The 12513-nt window shown below is 42.0% G+C and overlaps 1 protein-coding gene across 4 annotated transcripts in view; it reads right to left on the bottom strand.

Moving 5' to 3' along the window:
* grin2ba (glutamate receptor, ionotropic, N-methyl D-aspartate 2B, genome duplicate a) overlaps positions 1–12513 on the bottom strand; it is a 117377-nt gene that overhangs the window by 14878 nt on the left and 89986 nt on the right. For all 4 annotated transcript variants that reach the window (XM_075453622.1, XM_075453623.1, XM_075453621.1 and 1 more), the window contains exons 10-15: positions 12012–12183; positions 8256–8409; positions 7316–7441; positions 3769–3998; positions 3496–3656; positions 2061–2248 (exon numbers count right to left, since the gene is read on the bottom strand). In XM_075453622.1, coding sequence (XP_075309737.1) covers positions 2061–2248; positions 3496–3656; positions 3769–3998; positions 7316–7441; positions 8256–8409; positions 12012–12183 — 1031 coding nt within the window. The remainder of the gene's footprint in view (positions 1–2060; positions 2249–3495; positions 3657–3768; positions 3999–7315; positions 7442–8255; positions 8410–12011; positions 12184–12513) is intronic.

Raw genomic sequence — 12513 nt, 5'->3', positions numbered from 1 at the left:
GCATAGTTTGTGCCTGTATAACGTTGCCCATAGGAAACCGTTTCATGGCCGAATATCTCAAGAGAGCAGCCAGACGCCTCTCGAATATCTTCGGAACAGCTCCAAATGTTCAACAACAAGCAGGGGTGAGTAGAACATCATGTTATAATGTGAAATCAAGGGCCCAATGTAAAAAAACGGTCTTGTCCTTTAAAGGCAAGTACGATCGTAAAGCAGAGGGTCCCCAAAGCGAAGCTAAATCTCAGTTTACATTCCTAATGGCTGTGTCTGATCTGTTTTTCTCTGTATTTGAAATAATTCATATGAGAGTGGAATAACTGTACATTTGACTTGCAGACCCAATTAGACACAAATTGTCTTGCTCTTAGCGTGTACAGTTAGAAATGTGGGCGAGACCCAGAATCTTAGTGTCTGAGGAACCTTTTCTACACGGGAAGAAGTCTGCACTTGACACAAATACAGTCCAGACCGCAAGAATTCTGACACGTGCTCATTTCTTAGTCTTCCTGCTCTGTGCCACAGCACAATCAATCAGAGTGTTTTTGCCAAAAAGAAAAGGGCCAAGTCTATACTTTAGTTGAGGTTCATTAACATAATTAGAGTTAAATTAAGCTGTGTTGGAGATATAGTTCTTAGTGGGTTCATAGTGGCCCACTCACAAGTTGCAAAATTAGCTTTTAAAAAAGTGAAAAAGGAACAGCTCAAAGCACCACCTCATTAGTCACACATGGTGGTGCATCTGTAAAGGTCTAAGTACGCACGGCTCACAGCGGAACTGACGCACAGACATTTGTTGATCCTCTGCTGATTGGAGAATGCAAAGAACTGAGGGGGAACAGGCGCTCAATTTAAGCCAAATGCATCCAAACTGATTGGATGATGTTTCCTCATTGGGCATGACAACAGTCCCGATGGACAAAGGAATCAAAAAGCTTTTTTGTATGAAGAAGTAAAACACCCACCGCAGGCAGGAGCAAATGCTGTATTAGACAGCATTGAATGTTGATGTTTGAGGGCTCGAGACTCGAGGCATTCATTGGTTGCAGAGGATTTTTCACAAAAAATTAACAATCATTTATCTATTGGACAAGTGTGTCAATTTAGTTTTTCGTTTTAACCCCCAAACATCCCATTTATAGGGCCACGTATCTTACACAATGAATCTTTAGTCATAATTAAATGTGGCGAGATGCAAGGGTTGCACATTAGATTTGAAGCCTGAGAATCACAGCTATCGTTACATATCCCTACAGCAAAGTATGAGGCTGTCCATCTAATAACGATGGGTGAATCAAGAGCCTTGAATTAGTTGTTAAAGGATTATGATGGATTACTACAACTTAGTTCTTATTTCTGAAGGTGTGGCTATTGTTTCTGCTGGTAGCAAAAACCCAGTGTTCGCTGTGTTCATCGCTAATATTTGAGAACGAGGCAATAATTCTAATAAACTGAGCGATAAACCAGTCACATTAGAAACAAGTGGCATCTGTGCCCATGTGTCATTTTTTAGAGTGACTCACTGGTTCAACTTTGACACACTCTCAGCACTTGACGTGGCGGTGCACGTGCGCAGTTTTCCACAGCCATGAAGGATTATCTTCAACGCTCTTTTAGGTGTATCAAAATTCTGATTTGCCTTGAAAAAAACAGGTTCATATCACCTGTTAACTTGTCAACGGCTTGTCCTATTGTCCTATTTCTTTCCCTCCTCGGATTGTCTTTTGCTTTTTTTGCAGCATTACCATTCTGTCAGATTTAAGCCGATTTCCTGGTGAGTGCAGCGTTATCATCACTGATAAGTCATTCAAATAAAACCACTGGTAAAATAAGTTTGAGTCATCCTTTTATATTTGCCTCAAGGTCAGGGAGAAGTTTTGATCCCTTGCGTTAGCTGGTAAAACATCGCCTTATCTTTGTGACTGTCTGATGCGTTTTTAAGTAATTAAAATCCTAATCGCACCAGCACAGCTGTACGCACGACAGAGCCCCTGCTCGCTCAGTGCATCAAACTGTGCAAAGTCTATGAATAAAACAGTGCAGGAAACAGCTCGTGCCCTCACCATCTCCAAAAAGCTGCAGGATGGCCAGGTCCACATGTCTCTTCCAGAGCGACTCCTTCTGGATGGCAATGCCGTACCCGGTAGTGGCAAAGATGTAGCCGCTGCCAATGGTCACCAGTTTGCAGCCCTCGTCCCTGCCGGCCATGTAGTTCAGTACAGCTGCATCGTAAATGAAGGCGTCTAATTTGCTAAAGAAAAAGGGGCGAGAGGGAGAAGGAGAAAGAGAGATAGACAGGTTACAATTAATTAGCACTTAGAAGTCAGACATCACAGCTACAACATTCCAATTAACCTGCTAAATAGCACTAAGCCGCTGATAAGGGTAATAGACTTCCACTTGGTTTGCCAAAGACTGGAGCTGGCACGCAGAATGGTGAAAAAGAACGCCTGATGAAAACTGAAGAGGGGGAGTGAGAGTATTATTGGGGTTATTGAGCTGCAATATGCTTATTTGAAGAGAGACATAAACAAGGTATTTAATATGGGTTCATATTTTCAGAATCCCTGTTTTCCCTTAAACGGTTTCATTTTCTTGTTTTCACACACTGCAATAAAAACGGTGTTAACGCGCATCAAGCAAAGACTTCAACATCTAAAAAGATATCTGCTTCAATGTCATGGTTCATTTATTGACTTTTAGTGTGAAAAGTTATTATTAAATTCTCATTTTGGCACTCTTACAGAAATGCACAACATGAGCACCACTTCTAAACATCGCATTAGGTGGTGCAGGCACATACTGCTGGTGCCATGTAAAGTAATATGCTTCTCCTCCGATGACTTGTGTTACCAAGGTGGTGTTGACGCCACCACTTCTAATATTCTATCTTAAGTAACGTCTGGCCGTCTGAGCCATTTCTTTTCCTAAACCTAACAAAGGACATTTCTTTTGCCTGAACCTAACCAAACGGGAACAGAAAACAAAAGAAACATTGGCCGGAAAACATTGTAATATAAGCCTACAGAAAGATTCTGACACAGATTCATGTCAGTGTATCTTGGTCTTAAGTTCTGTGCTTGTGCTTTGGACTTTTGTGAGTCTTTTCATACTGCTTCGATTTAATAATAGTTTATGTGTCCTATATGACAAGGCAGTTCACTTACTGTGGCCACTGGCCACCATCCGAGATAATGTGTTCACATTGCTCAGGTTAATAAAAAGCCTTTTCCTTGCTCTTTCTGGCACACCAAGCCAACAATCAGCCATTGGGCACGTCTTCAGTGTCACTGATTGTCTGTCTCTAACCTGTCATCACAACTGTCAGATCCGTCTACATCTTTTTTTTCATCTGATACAAATATAGGTGCGATGAGAGGAAACCCAGCAGGGAACCTCTCATCGCCACCAGTTCTTCACTTTTAGTTGGTGTGTAACAGCCCTAAACTTGTTTTTAAAACTATGCTGAAATAGCCAATTTCATGTGAAAGTCCTCACCCAGCCTTTAGACTCGCCAAAGCGTCGTTGACGTTTCTCTGATGGAACTTTGTCATGTAGGAGTGCATTTCTGGATAGTTGTTCCTAATATTTCTCTCAGTACTCCCGTTGGGAACGGTACCAAACCGAAACGGAGGGGAAAAGTCATTGGGACTCTGGAACTAAAGACAGAAGAAAAAAACAGAAAGACAGGCATGAAAAAAATGTTCCCATCTACTTTTAAGTGTACAGTTGAGAGTGGCAGAGCACCAACTAGAAACCCTTAAACCTTACCTTTTTGTCTGAGAGACCCGATACCTGGTCCACATATTCCTCCTGGATCATGAAGGCAGCCAGGTTAGCAGTGTAGGAGGCCAGGAAAATGACAGCAAAGAAGGCCCACACTGACACCATGATTTTACTGGTGGTGCCTTTGGGGTTCTGCACTGGCACGGAATTGTTGAAGACCAGACCCCACAACAGCCAGATGGCTTTACCAATGGTGAAAGATGGGCCGTGAGGCTCTGGAGGAAACACGGTGAGAGAAAATTAAAGAAGGCGACAAATCTGAATTGTTTTTTCCGAGCCAGCATTTGGAGCATACATACCAAGCTGTATATATTGTTATCTATTTGGGATTGTGTTTGGTTTGGTTAATCAACAAGCTGCCGTTGTGCTGTGATAAGCAGTTGGTTCATAATGTTTGCGTGGGTATGTGTGAACGTGTCTGCGAGCATGTGGGTGTCTGTTGTTGCATTTTGCTTTGTTTAAAGGATAAGACCGGTTTTTTTACATTGGGCCCTTGATTTCACATTATAACATGATGTTCTACTCACCCCTGCTTGTTGTCGGTCATTTGGAGCTGTTCCGAAGATATTCGCGAGGCGTCTGGCTGCTCTCTTGAGATATTCGGCCATGAAACGGTTTCCTATGGGCAACGTTATACAGGCACAAACTATGCTGTTTATAATTTATTAATTACTGTACACTAGCACTGATAACGTGGAGGTGCGTCGCTTACTTAAAAAAATCCGGGTTACTAAATTTGAATTTTAGCCGAATGAATAAATAGGCAGCAGGTCTGTGGGCTGTCTGTGGCAGTAGCACGACGAGGACGTCAGTAACACCCACTTTACGACAAAAAAAATCAAAATTACAGTAACCCGGATTTTTTTAAGTAAGCGACGCACCTCCACGTTATCAGTGCTAGTGTAGAGTAATTAATAAATTATAAACAGCATAGTTTGTGCCTGTATAAGCTTGCCCATAGGAAACCGTTTCATGGCTGAATATCTCAAGAGAGCAGCCAGACGCCTCGCGAATATCTTCGGAACAGCTCCAAATGTTCAACAACAAGCAGGGGTGAGTAGAACATCATGTTATAATGTGAAATCAAGGGCCCAATGTCAAAAAACCGATCTTATCCTTTAAATGGATAAAATGACTTCACTGTGCAAAACATTTCTTTGAGAAGTTTAAGTGCACTAAACTGTGCAGTTGGTAAATCATATAAATCATTCATAGGTTACTGCATCAAATCCTCTAACTCCAAACTTCGATCTGTGCTCTTCACGATACCAAACTCCCACTATGCTCCAAGCAGAAAGAACAAGGAGCCACACAGAGGAGAACAGTGCTTTAGGGAGGAGTGCATCTTCTCCAGAAGGCGATGAAGGATGAGAGGAATGAAAGAAGATAACCATTGTCTATATTTAGACACATCAGAGACAGAGTTGTGGGAGACATTGATTTTTTTTTTTTTTTTTTTTCATGTCTCATCTTTTTTGGCTGAGGAGATCTAAAACAAAACTAACCCCTTGCTGTCAGACCTAACATGTGACTTTGAGAAATATGGAAATGAATGCAAATGACTTGTCCAGTGTGACGAAAGCAGGACAAGTGGTGCGCTGAGTGGTATGCACTGAGATACAGCTCCATAAAATGAAAAAAAAAAAAAATGCAGGGTAGTAAGGAGGAGGTGGGGGGAGAGGAGGAGGAGGAGAAGGAGATGGGAATAAAGGCATTAGGTCAGTGAGAACGGCTGGTCTGTATATGGAGGCGGCCTGCAGAATATTTGTATGTCTATGTCAGTATTTGTGCACCGCAAAAGAAGGTTCGTACAATAGAGTTTATGCTCGTATTTTTACAGAGAGGAAGCATCATCTGCCTTGCATCTGAGCTTACACTTGACTGCTCAGAGAAAATGACTCGATGGAGCATTAGCCTTTGTCTGATGGAGCAAGTTACCTGCCGCCATGCTCCCTGCATACTTCTGAAGCCTCGTTTGTAGACTTCACGGGCAAAGATTCTTTATTTGATTCTCATTCCTCTGAAAATGCTGAAATTTGGTGGACTAGATAGTACTTGGATTTTTTTTCTTTTTCTTTTATTCCGTCTGTGTTGGTCTTACAACTACTAAAACTACCACTGCTTCAAACACTAATACTACTACTACTACTTCTACTAATAATACTATAATACTGATAATGACAATCTAAACAGATAACTAAATAGGAAACAGACAAGCACATCCTGGATTCTGGAGCTCTGAAGTGCTTAATACCAAAAAACTTAATGAGATGACCTTAAAGTTTGTCATTTCCTTTATCTAAATACTCAAGCCTATTTTTCTAGACTTACATCTTTCTCACCCTTAAATTCAAAAGCATCAAAACAAGAAGGCCAACATGAAATACAGTAAGTTATCTTGTCCCACAAGGCCTGAGTGAGATTTGAAATACATCTCTACTTCAAATAAAGAGCCAGCAGCTACAGTGTAACTTGCAGCCTTGTAGGAGGTGCAGTTGTTACGTCATCTTTTCTAAAAATTCTCAACAGCTGGTCAAGCACATCTGTTGAAACAGAAATGAACCATGAGCGATTCCGCACCTATCTGAAGCAAACAAACACACCATGACCTCCTCTGTGTAATTGCCATATTTTGACATCCTTAAAAAATTGGGTCGGCTGTGTGTGTGTGTGGTTTTATCATCATTATTTTTATCTTTCGGAGATCTATAAGGGGGGGGGCATTATATTACAATGCATTAACACAAACAATGTGATATATGACCAAAAACACTACATGACACAACATGTGTTGATACGATACAGTACAGTGAGGTACAATGCCATGGGGAAATTTGGGTTGGACTCAGAGTTACAGTGAAAGATAATTTCGACAATAAATTGAAGACTATTCCCAATGCCGTACAAAATCTTGCACAGCCAAAACAAATAGCCCATATTGCATATAACCCTATGGTGAAACACAATAAAACTATTGCTCTATCCCTTTAACCTGCAACAGATTTGTTTAAAGCTTTAACAGAGGTAGGAACAAAAGACTTTTTTTTAAACTGACAGAGTTTACAGTGAGGGGAAAAGCTCATGTTCTGTGTGGAGGACGTTTTAATGGGTCTGTCAGCGTCTCCTGACTTCTCAGACAAGATTATCACGTGTGTCAGAAGCGTGATCATTTGGATCGGATTCACTGGAACATCTTGTGTCATCAGACTCATGTTAGTATGACTTTTGCCCCCCAGTTTTTCTTTTTAGAAAAAACTTTCATTTCTCGATTAAAGATTGTTTTTACCTCAGATTAATGAGTTGTGATTTATGTGGTGAATTCGACCTACGCATGCCTTCCCGTCTGGTATATTTTGAGCAAAATGACTGAGAGCTTTGGAAGGCAACAGGACTTGAATACTTTGATAGAAAATGCCTGCATATATTTATATTTATATCTTGAAACAGGTCACCCCCCCGGCAGGTTGCAAGCCTGTGTCTGTGTGCATGTCGGCAGGTGTGCTTTTGTGTGAGTTGAACTCGGGCCGCTTACCTCTGCCGTCAGCCAGACAGCGGTTGTAGCCTACAGGGCTGAAGTACTCGAATATAAACACAGCAATTGCTGACACCAGCAAGAGCATCACGAACATCATCACCCACACATCTGCGCTGAAGGGCTCTGAAGGGTGAGAGGGGGAGAAGAGGGAAAGATGAAGGGATGCAAGGAAGATGAGGGATTATGAGAAGAGAGGGAAAGGGTTGTAAGGACGTAGAAGGTGGGGAAGAAACAAGGGGCGTGAGGAAGGAGGGAGGGAGGGAGGAAGAGTTTCAGTTGAGCGAGGGCGGCAGAGAGAAAGAGAAAATGGAGCGAGAGAGGAGAGGGTAAGAGAGATATGCAAATGCAGCGTGCCAGATTGAGAAGAGGAAGGAAGCAACAGTGAAATGAAGTAGGAGTGGGAAATATGAGAGGGCAAAAACACAGGGAGCGAAAAGAAAGAAAAAAAAAGCGGTTAGCCATACAATCTAGAGTACCTCCTCATAGTGCAAATGCACAAAAACTTGGCTATCGTCGCTCGAATTCATGAAATCACATTTAGCTTCCAGATTCTAAAGAAGGTCAAAGGGATTTCAACAAAAAACTGAAGAGTTTGGAAAGTTTATGGAACAGAAAAACAGCTGATTATCATTCCGAAATTCTTCTAAATTCGGGAGAATTTAAACTGACAAAAGTAGTTTGTGACAATTTTGCGATTTTAAAAAGAAAAAAAATGTTCAAGAAATAGTCCTGGCCTATACTTAAACAGCAATCACATCACGGTGAGTTGTGGACTAAATGTATTGACTAAGAATATGATGATTACACATTTCAGACCTAGTAGCTACAATTCTCCTTCGTATGCAGTTTAAGATCAAAACGTGTCCTCCCGGCTCCTCCCTTGGTGCAACTTGTAACTTTTCTCTAGATTTCGATCGCTGGTTACTGCATTCCTCACCTAAGAAGGCCGAAGGGGAAACAGTGCCGTTACTGCGGGAAACCATGACGCTAATTCCCGTCTCGATGAAGGGAACGGAAAAGTCAATGACCTCGGACCTCTCCTCGTTGATGGTCAAGGATCCGACAGCCATGTGGGCATTTTTTAGCACCACCTGAGCAAGAGGTGAAAGACAGAGAGAAAAAGCATCCATTATCCAGCTGTTATCTTAACATTGGTAATCCATCCATCAGCTGCAGAGGCCCCTGTCAGGCAATGGATGGACTGTGATTTAAAATGTCATCTGTGCGAAAGCTTCAACTTCTTCCTGAGGGGAAATGTCTGTGCCGTGGCAATGATAGCAAAACAAATGTAATCAAAACGGTTAAGAATAGCTTCGATTCATAAGGCAGGATTAAAAATAGCAATCACAGACATCAGGTTCGGTTATTCAGTCTTTTCAAGTGTGGGTAAATTCTGTTGGAAAATTTGAAAGGTACGGCAAGAAAATGTGGGCATGCATACAAGAGACCAGAAGTTCCAAAGTACCAAGATGTTACCCTTCCTGAAATAGAGTTTTTCTGCAATTCTACTTTGTTTTGTTGCTTTAGGTCACTGAGTGTAACTAAATGTGTCTGCGCCTTTAAGAGGAAGTCTTTTGATTGATCGCATGCATCAAGAGTAACTATGAGGTTTTAGCCTCAGCTCCTAAAACGCAAGAGTTCTATCACAGTTTGTTTTGTCCTTTTTTATTAACAAATATAAAGCATGCAGGAGATTAAAGCACTCTCTCTGTTAGCTTTCAAAATGTAGTGAGGGAAATGCAGCTTGTAGAATTTGACAAAACAGCAGAGGGGGACATGTCAACAGAAAGTAGATACTTTTTCTAAAAGCGGACCAAGAATTAAAACAAGGGAGCGAGGCAAAGGGAGGCATGGAAATGGAGGCATTGGAGACAAAGATAGAGCACATCGAGCAGAGACAGGCGGCCAACACACTTTCCACACACACAGCTCTCCGAGTGGACACTCGTGATGCTCACCGGGGGACAGAAAGAGGGAGAAAGACAGAAGGAGGGGGGATGAAAGTGGGTTACCACAGTGGGTCATGGCTGCTTGAAATAGCCGGCCCAATGCCTTCCTCTACCTGCCTCCCTCCCTTCAGGACCTCCACACAGGTTGTATATTTAGTCCCAAATTTTAGAGCCTTAAAGCGTAGGAGTAAAGTGGGACGTGGTTGTCACTGGGACTTGATAAGGCATTTGTGACTATGTGAGTCAAAGCCCCACTTTGTGCTTCAATGCTGGAGTTTGTATGTGAGCACATGTGTGTGAGTCATAAGGGGAAAAAGACAGAAAGAAAGAGAAGTGATCAAACCTTTGCTCCCCACCTGTGAAGTGGACCTTTAATGGCGGGGAGACTATTACACATCTGCTTCGCGCATTATCCGCAATTTCTCCCCAAGTGTTTGTGTGTGTGTGCATCTGTGCATTTCTAACTTTTCAATCATGTTTATTCTGTCAGCATTTAAGTATAGATGTGCATTTTCTCTCTTGTGTGTGTGTGTGTGTGTGTGTGTGTGTGTGTGCCTGAATGTGCCAGCATGTCCCTGGGGAAGAGAACGAGTGCATCCAGCAGTGCACTCACTTCCCCTCTCTCCGTGCGCTCTCTCCATCTCCCTCCTACAACTTGTTCTATCCGCGTTATGAAAGTGACCCATGTGGGTGTTATTGAGAATGATTGAGCGAGGATCTGCTTTCGGTGTGTGTGTATGTGCGTTTAAGCGTCTTGGCTGGTGTATGTGTGTGCCAATGTATTTATGTGACTCTCCTAGCGAGGCTAAATTTGTGTAATCAAGTGTATAGCTTCTCGTAGTCTAGATTAGAAGTCTTAGCTGCAGTACAAGTCAATGAAACCTGCCACAGACTACCGGGATCGAGTCGGGACAAGGTGCAGGCCTTCGTCTGAGCATTCATTAATTTTCCTTTCTGTCGTGTCAGTCTGGATATCGGCCCATTAACAGTTTGAGATATAGTGTAGTTTTGGCAGTGATCCAGCTGGAGAAGGACACAGGTCAGCCTTGTGAGGTACAGCACATGTCAAAACTATTGTGATGCGCATTATTAGACCTTATCGAGCTTCTTCTGGGATCACCGATAAACGTCACTAAGCTTCTCTGTGTGCATGCATGCATGTGCTTTCTCCTCTCTGCGACCGTTCATGCTCATGTGTCCCTTGTGTCTGCATGTGTCTGTGTATGCGAGAGAAGTAGATGAATGCAGCCCTTCCTTTTCCTAACGACCACTCGTCGGCGGAGGTGAGAAGGACAATGTGCATTACCGTGCTTTTAGTCAGGGTGATAGAGTTTATTACTGGGGACCACATTTACAGCCCGGGTGCCCACTAAAGACGCTGGCAGGATGACTATAAAAGCTTAATTCAAGAAATGAAATGGGTCAGGTTAATGAGAATTGAGTCGCCAATGTGTCACTAAGGGGGAAAAAAAATGGACATATGATTTTGTGTGTGACTTCTGAAGGTTATTTATGTGAGTTATGTAAGGCTCTTTGCATGTTTCCAGCTTGGGACCATTAGGGTACTATTGATCCGGTTGACATTTCCCTCATTAAGAAATAGACAAAATCAGTCAGCAGAAGCACAGCTGACTCTTATAGGTTTAAGTATTTGAACTGACTGTGACCCTGCTATTAGGCCAATGTTGATTAGAACATCGTTTCAAGTCCAAAGTGAATTGTGGCAGCTGACTGAAATCTATGCACCCTAGAGCAAGCTACCTAACCTCCCTACTTTGGTCGTATTTCCAGTCGTCTTGACTTTGAAATGATAATCTAAAGTTTGGCTTTTAAATGGAGGCTCGCAAAATTATACAATAAAGACACTTTGCTGCAAGATCTGTGCCTGATTTCTAACGCGATCTCGCGTGATCTGGTGTAATCTCACGAGATGTCACACAGGAAACCAGCAGTTTGAAAGTTGAACATCTATCTGAGAAAAGATGAACCTATGGTGGCCAACACCTTGTCAGTGGTTATGTCAAGGATGATTTTCAATCTCATAGAGGAATATTTATCTTAATCATCACCCTTAATCATCTTTGGCAATTTGGATGTAAATTTACAGAGCAAGCAGAAAAAAAACTGGGATAGATATGATGTTTCGTAAAAGTATTAAAATCCATTACAATGTTGTAAAACATTTAAATCCTGATTTTAAAACTACACAAGGTCACAAACAGCATCTGTCCTTTTTTTTCTGCACGATTTGTTGTTTCTGTGATTATTTGCAGATCAAATATTAATTCTGCAGCAATGCCAACGTCCCTGTGTACCAAAGCTTGTTTTATGTTGCAACGTTTCTCTGTCCTGAGCCCAAATATTTCACAGTCATCCCCCTGTCCTTCGCTGACTCGATGCCAAATATGCCAGTGCCTTCCTGCAGTGCACCCAGACGAACGGATTGTTCAAATTCCTAACACCGTGCACGTTTCACAAAGCAGTAACATGGCTAATGGTGTCACAGAGTGTGAATTAGGTGCAGCCTTCATTTGCGAGCCTTGTCAACAAATTACAGATGAGACTGTCGTCTAATTTACACACGCAGGACTTTGAAAGACACCAACAGGCTTTTATTTGTTGACCTTTAAAATCTGGCAACGACTAAATATTGTTTGTGGAATATATGCAACATGGGCAGTAAACACGAATGACGGACAAAGAGGGCAGCAAACATGTAAAGAAGACGGACAAACACTCCTCACCTCTCCCACCATGCCATTCCAGGTTCCATTGATTTTCTTGCCATGTTTTCCATTAGTGACCAGATAAAGGTCATAGGTGAATTTGACAGACTTGGCAATCTTCTTCAGGATGTCGATGCAGAAGCCTTTACAGCAGCGCTTGATGTAGATCCCTGAATCCTTCGTCTCATTGCTGCATAGACAGGCAGATAAATAATTAATTGATATAAAATGTACATCTGTCTGAACTGGCATTTACTGTTAATTGGAAATGTGAATGTCCAACACTGTTATTCTCGCACTGATGAAGTGTGAAGTGATTCTGCCTCCGGCATTGGAAAGCTGCCATAAGAAACTAAGATCATTCACAAGCAAAATTTATGCGGTCACCAGTTTACTTATTTCATTACTGCTTTGATCAGTTCCTTCCGAGTTGAATCTGTGAGCTACGGTGACAGATGGGCAAAATATTAATCTGTAACGATCTGAATTGATGTGTCTTGAGTGAAAATGTTGGTTTATC

This window comes from Odontesthes bonariensis, chromosome 21, assembly GCF_027942865.1.
Source record: "Odontesthes bonariensis isolate fOdoBon6 chromosome 21, fOdoBon6.hap1, whole genome shotgun sequence".
Classification (NCBI taxonomy): domain Eukaryota; kingdom Metazoa; phylum Chordata; class Actinopteri; order Atheriniformes; family Atherinopsidae; genus Odontesthes; species Odontesthes bonariensis.
The sequence above is the reverse complement of the archived record's forward strand: the minus strand, read 5'-3'. Positions and strand labels throughout refer to the sequence as shown.